General features: G+C 50.3%; 1 protein-coding gene across 1 annotated transcript; it reads left to right on the top strand.

The window, feature by feature from the left end:
* Nucleotides 1-3,982: 3,982 nt before the first annotated feature.
* On the top strand, nt 3,983-6,448 carry MEX3B (mex-3 RNA binding family member B). The gene is made up of 2 exons (XM_066592684.1): nt 3,983-4,485; nt 4,771-6,448. Exons 1-2 carry the CDS (start codon nt 4,257-4,259, stop codon nt 6,096-6,098), a joined length of 1,557 nt encoding a protein of 518 aa, XP_066448781.1. The 5' UTR covers nt 3,983-4,256; the 3' UTR covers nt 6,099-6,448.
* The last annotated feature ends 572 nt before the right edge of the window (nt 6,449-7,020 follow it).

The raw sequence follows: 7,020 nt of genomic DNA on the forward strand, positions 1-7,020 counted from the left end.
ACATGCCTGGACAGAGCCTGAGACAGCGAGCGCTGCCATTGTTATGTATATAGCAGTGTCCATGTGAGGTACAATGTATGGGAGACATGAGGTAGTACATGCCCGGACAGAGCCCTGTGTGCTGGATGTAGCAGAGCCATGTTAGTATATTACATGACTGGATGGAGACCTCATCCAGGGAGAAGACCCATTGTCAGAGGCATGAGGTACCAGCTGCCTCATGCCTGTGTACTGCCATCATGCAGCAGTCACACAGCTCCTGTGGGCACTTAGTATTGGTGAGCTACCAGCTGCCACACACCTGGGCACAGCATTGTTCCCTCTCATTGTCTGCTGCCACCCCACTGCAGGTCAGGCACAGTATATATATATGAGCTGTGAGGTACCAACTGCCTCCTGCCTGTATACTGCCATCATGCAGCAGTCACGCAGCTCCTGTGGGCACTTAGTATGGGTGAGTTACCAGCTGCCACACACCTGGGCACAGCTCTGTTCCCTCTCATTGTCTGATGCCACATTAAAGGCACAGTATATATATAGGAGCCATGAGGTACCAGCTGCCACATGCCTGGATGTAGCCCTCACCCGGGTAGGGCTCCCATTGTCTGATGCCACACTGCAGGCACAGTATATATATAGGAGACATGAGGTACCAGATGCCTGGATATAGCCGTCACCCGGGTAGGGCTCCCATTGTCTGCTGCTTCTCCAGTCTGCCATGCTGTATATAGCAGTACTATATATGAAGTACACAGCCCTCCTGCAGGGACAGTAGCTACATAGTATATAGCAGAGGTATATGTGTCCTTAGCCTCTCTGCAGCAGCAGATATCAGTGGGGACCTCTGCTGAGGATGCAGCTCCTTCTAGTCCCCTACTGCCCCCCACGTGTCAGATGAGGAGGGGGCTGCTAGTACCTCCTTGTTTTAGGCTGCTGTCTCACCTATGTCCTTCTTGGATGAGAGAGACTGAAATAAAACAGAAAAAACATTCTTTTTTTTCCTATTAACTTCAATGGGGTTTTAAAAATGGAAAGGCTTCTGCTGTCCGGTTTCCGTTTAGTTTTGCGCAGGAGAATAGCGCAGTCGGCAGCATTATTTTTACGTTCAAAAAAATGGAAACCCAACAGAATGGAAGCAAACTTGGGAATCAATGGAGAAAAGAAATGGATTTTTTCACACTTTGTTTCAGTTTCTCAAAAAACGGAGCGGAGAGACAGAAACCCTGCGGAACACAGGTGTGAGAGCAGCCATAAGGCCGTGTAGTGACTGAGGCCATATACCACTACTAATACCAGCGCATGGGGTTATTCCGCCATCGTCGCAGCAGATCCGGCCTTACACAATACAGCTCCATAAATGTGATGGCGTCTCCTAGTAATGACAGTGGGAGTGCTGTCAGCGGTTGGGTGGGAAGGTGAGCTGGATCTACAACATAAGGATCAGGGCGATCACCCAGGTCTGTCCGTATGATTACTCAGTGGGATATCAGTCTGATTGGGGTGAAATCATACACTTTAGGGCTCCTGTCCACGGGTGTATGCGTAAAACGCCGTGGGTCTCCTGGTAGCGTTTCACCAGTTTTGTATACATCGGCTCTGCCGGCAGAGACCGCGTATGGCTTCGAGTGTACCGCACATGGCCGCCTATCACACACAGGGACATGCACGGTGTGACTTTTAATTTTTTTTTTAATTCCCTGCTGTTTCAGAGCGGGGATGAGTATGAAAACATTACCTGTACACAATGTATAGCGTATGGACAGCGTTGCATACGCCGCCCATACAAGTGTATAGGGCTCACGCTGCGCAGTACGCAGAGAGATAGAGCATGCTGCCGTCTATTTCTCATGCGTATCTACAAACACATGTGCACGGATCAATAATGAAAGTCCAGGAATAAGGAAATAGTGACTGGCAGCATTCAGCAATGTAGAAAAATACAAAATTTATTTCCCCATTACAAAAATTACGGCAACGTTTCGGTCGTAATAGACCTTCCTCAAGCCAATTGGTCCTTATTCCTGACTGCACCCTTGGAGCCTCTCTGGTTTAGGCTTCCTGACTGGCTTTTGCACACTGTTTTGCCTGGCTCTATGTGAGGATATATGTTGTGCTGCTGGGAACCTCTTTTTTCTACTCAATAATGAAAGTCCATTGACTTTCATTGACCCCATTCACCACGTATCACGCGGCCGTGTGCTACGCATTGTGTTGTTACGCAGGCGATTTTCACACGTGAGTTCTGTGCGCTGTCAGCTGCACAAAATTTGCGCGGTAATAGTAGCTATTATTTTCAAAGGGATAATTTACATGAACGATTTTTCGATTGTGTGAGATCAAAAACTCGCAGCTTGTCCTCTTTTTGAGCAATTCTGCTCAAGAACGGCCCATTATTTCATATGGGTCTAAAAAAATTGCATCTATGCATGGCGTGAAATTTGCATGCAAGTGCGTGCGTGTCGTGCTTCCATCTTATCTATTGGAACAAGATGCACTTTTGGAATGCGTGTGGAAATCTCATAAAAAGCAGTGCAATGTTTGGGGTTTTTTTGCAAAACACAGGATAGAAAAACCTCAGGTTTTAGAGTGGGATGTCGGTCTGATTTTCGTGGACTGGTATCGCAGACATAAATTGACATAAGAAATGGCTAATTTAAACTCAAAAAGAATGAATGTCGGGAGGAATATACGACTATAAGGCCAAATTCACATTCGCGCATCCGGCGTTGCGTTTTTATACACGCCTCTGTTTTTTTACTGTACTTTTTGGATGCGCACATTTTACACTTTTGCGCACACAGAAAAGCACACAACCACCGGGGCAGCCCTTGAAATGACCAATTAGTGTAATTAGTTCCATATGTTGTATTTCCCTGCAGGAAAATAGAACTTTCTGCGCATTTTTTGCGCAAATACAGTCGTGCGAATCTGGCCTAAGGCGGCTCTCACACAGCCCGCTAACAGTCCCCCACGATATCAATGGGGCTTTGCAGACCAGTGCTTAAACGTGGCGTTTCTAACGCTGCGAATCTCAAGCAGTCTGCTCTATTTTTGTGCGTTTTAGCGCTTTTTAACTAACCTCGCCACCCAACACAATGATGGGGTGCGTTCGAAAACGTTGCGCGAAATCATGGTAAACCGCTGTGGACGTGGCATTTCGTGAAGGCATGTGCGAGAGTGGCCTTTGGCCGCGTACATACGTCGCCGATTTGCTGCAGATTTTTTTTGCAGATCTGCAGCTGATTTCACCCTTTCAATTGAATTCAAATTGGAAGCTGTGAAATCTGCAGCGGATCGGCACCCCAATCAGCGGCGTGCGAACGCACCCTCAATTACATTTTTCTTAGTTGTTCCTTTTTAAAAATGTACGATTGTACAATTTTATCGATGCCCATGTCCGAAAGGGAGTGGAAAAAAAGTGCCAATATCTGAGATTTTCACCTAAAATCATCGTTATCACGGCTAATATTGTACGTTTCCGATATATTTTTAGTCATTCTTGCTGCCGCCTCATTGCAATGGTGATGTCTGCCCGATAAATCGCACGCTCTCCCTTGCCCTTTGGTGCCAGCTCCGGGGTCCCTGCTGGATGTGAAGGCACCAGGCTGCCCTATGGACCGATGACAGTGATCATTCATTGCAGCAGAGCACGCTGCTGGCTGCGGGACACATACATGTGGGAGTACTCAGGGGTCGGCGGCCAATTAGAAGTGAGGCTGAGGCCGGTGCGGGCTGGCAGTGCCCCCCGGGTACCCAGTGTGGCAGGCCGGTAGGTGCCCGACGCCCGCACACGAGCCGGTGCCTTATTGTTCTGCATTAGACAACAAAGAAAGGAGTTTGTCTCTTTCTCTCCGCTGAGGGGGCGTGTCCGAGGACGAAGCATCCGCCCACTCCGGCCCCGTGCGTCCAATAGGAGCCGCGCTCGCCGGTGTCGGCTCCAGTGTGCTGTCAGCCCTGCGGTGACGTCACGGCCTCTTATCCCCCTCTAGTGCCGTCTGGCTGCAGTGGCTCAGACAGGAGGGGAGGAAAACGCTGAGTGAGCCGGGGAGGGGCTCCTTAAAGAACCGCGTCCATCTCTGGCAGATTCCGGCCACAAAGAAGTCGGGGAGCCGCGCCTGCAACCCGCCGGGGGGACCGCTGTGTGCACTGCCCGGACCGCAGCCGCCCCAGCCTCGCTCCTCCCCGCCCGTCCACAGCCGCCGCCGCCGGCCACCTCGCTTTCCTTTGTGTCTGCAGCCAGTGCCGAGGAGCTGACCATGCCCAGCTCGCTCTTTGCAGACATGGAGCGGTCCGGGAGCGGAGGGGGCGACACTCTGGACGACCAGCGGGCTCTGCAGATCGCCCTGGACCAGCTCTCCCTGCTCGGGCTGGACAACGACGAAAGCAACATGTACGACAACGAGCCCCGCAAAAAGAGCGTCAACATGACCGAGTGCGTCCCGGTGCCCAGCTCGGAGCATGTAGCGGAGATCGTGGGCAGACAAGGTGAGCGCTGCGCTAGTGTGCCAATGCTGGAATGTTAGACAAAGGGAGGGCACCCTGCACCATCCTCTACCGGTGCTGCCCTGGCACATGGGCATGGGATGGGGACTTGTTGGGCATGCTCTGCAGAGTGGTGTGTTGGCACTGCAGTTGGTTCACTCCCAGTTGCCCACCTTTACTGTGCCCTTGTAGGTGCCACTTACAGCTGCTGCTGGCACTGCCCCGCTTGCCCTTCTTTTATGGGTCTTTAAGGTCTTAATTGTGCATTTATTTTTTCATCATCCCTAGGTTGTAAAATCAAAGCTCTGCGGGCGAAGACCAACACCTACATCAAGACCCCGGTCCGCGGGGAGGAGCCTGTCTTTGTTGTGACGGGGAGAAAGGAAGATGTAGCCATGGCCAGGAGAGAGATCATCTCAGCCGCCGAGCACTTCTCCATGATCCGAGCCTCTCGCAATAAAAATGCTTTAAATGGAGGAACGGTGCCCGGACCTCCAAATCTTCCTGGGCAGACCACCATTCAGGTGCGGGTGCCCTACAGAGTGGTGGGTCTGGTGGTGGGACCTAAAGGGGCAACGATCAAGAGGATCCAGCAGCAGACCCACACGTACATCGTCACCCCCAGCAGGGATAAAGAGCCGGTGTTCGAGGTTACCGGTATGCCGGAGAATGTTGACCGCGCTCGGGAGGAGATTGAGGCTCACATTGCTGTACGTACTGGAGGGCTTATAGAGCTGACCGACGAGAATGACTTTCACGCCAATGGGACTGATGTTGGCTTTGATTTGCATGGCACAGGGAGCTTATGGAGCAAACCCACCCCGGGCATGAACTCCAGCACGGGGTCACGCAAGGCTTTTTCCAATTACCGCAATGACAGCTCCAGCTCCCTGGGCAGTGCCTCCACCGACTCTTACTTTGGGGGTAATAATGGCTCTCGGCTGGCAGATTATAGCCCTCCCAGCCCTGCCCTGAGTTTTACCAACAATGGCAACAATAACAATAACGTGAATGGCAATGGATATGTGTATGCCAGTGACAGCATTTCACCTGACTGCACCGAGCTGGCCTTTGACTCTGCTTTTGACCCGGCACCAGCTCCACCTGGCACTGCTTTGATTTGGTCCCAGTTTGAACGCAACGGCACAGGCAGTGTCTCTCAATCGCCCCCTTACCAAAACAATGCCAATGGGTTGCTGTCTAATCGGCGACTCAATGGGGTGGGCTGCACCGCTCCACCCAGGCTCTCGCCTCCCTTGCATGGAAGCAGCGTGGTCCCTGAGCATCCTTTAGCGCGTCGAGTGCGCAGTGACCCTGGAGGTGGCCTGAGCTACTCCGCCTACACTAACATGGGCTCCGACTCCTCCTCTTCTTCCTCGTCCTCCAGCAGCAGCAGCTCTTCCTCTTCCAGCTCGTCTTCCTCTTCGTCAGGCATGAGGAGGAAAGGCAGCCGCGACTGCTCCATCTGCTTCGAGAGTGAGGTGATCGCAGCCTTGGTACCCTGCGGCCATAACTTATTCTGCATGGAGTGTGCCAACCGCATCTGCGAGAAGAACGAGCCTCAGTGCCCAGTGTGTCACGCAGAAGTCACTCAGGCCATTCGCATCTTCTCCTAGAACACTCCAGCAGCCTTCTTATTCCAGTACTATGAATAAAAACACACGCCCTATAGCTACATTCCCACTTGTATGGTGCCATACACGTGTATTTGTGTTTTGTACATGTGTATATATATTATTTACCAGAACCCTTAATATATTAATATATTGTAATATATTAATATGCAAATAATATATATATAATAATGTGATGTTGCTTACTCCGTCATTCTCCGTATGCTTGAGGGGCTCATGTATGTCTTTGTAGTAGTTTTTCATGCCATTCTGAAGGCAAATAATAGTTTTATACAGGGGCCAGATGTCAAATAGTAACTGCATGTCTCATTAAAACGAGCCCCCCCCCCCCCCCCCCCCCTTCTGGTGCGTTTATTCTCAGTGGTACCCTTTATTCTCAGTGGTACCCGCTTCATTATGTAAATAGCTTGCAGCAACCAATTTACATACGCCCCCCACCCCACTCCAGAAGCAATATTGATTTGTGTTATCTAATATTTCTGCCATTTGCAGTGGGGCCTATGGGCTTGTCTTCATTCAAGTCGTCTGGTTGTTGTCACGTGGTCCATTTAACCTCTTCTCCACCCCGCAGTTCCTGCTGTTGGTTAGTAGGGGGCTCTCTGGGATGGAAGGGGTTAAAATATAGTGGCAAGGCCTAGATTTGCTGAGACAAGGCTTCATAATGTAAAAAAAAAATAAATTGGTTTCTACCTTGCCAAGTGGGAATGTGGCTTTTAAAGCTGCAGTATCTGCACATTTCTTGTATTACGTTTTTGTTAAAGGGAACTTGCTGACCATTTTCTGGTAGCTAGGGAAGAACCTCTTATTGCATGCTCTGACTATGAACAAAGAACAGCAGTTTTACACTGTACAGTACTTTAAAACGACAAATCTTCCAAAATATATCTTTTTTTTTTCCTTTTTT

The sequence above is a fragment of the Eleutherodactylus coqui genome, chromosome 2 (genome assembly GCF_035609145.1).
Source record: "Eleutherodactylus coqui strain aEleCoq1 chromosome 2, aEleCoq1.hap1, whole genome shotgun sequence".
Taxonomy (NCBI): domain Eukaryota; kingdom Metazoa; phylum Chordata; class Amphibia; order Anura; family Eleutherodactylidae; genus Eleutherodactylus; species Eleutherodactylus coqui.

What these genes read in the sequence shown, in the direction of transcription:
- MEX3B (XM_066592684.1), top strand. Translation starts at nt 4,257, where the DNA reads ATGCCCAGCTCGCTCTTTGCAGACATGGAGCGGTCCGGGAGCGGAGGG. An exon ending in GGAGATCGTGGGCAGACAAG is followed by an intron (nt 4,486 to 4,770) that starts GTGAGCGCTGCG and finishes CATCATCCCTAG; the next exon opens with GTTGTAAAATCAAAGCTCTG.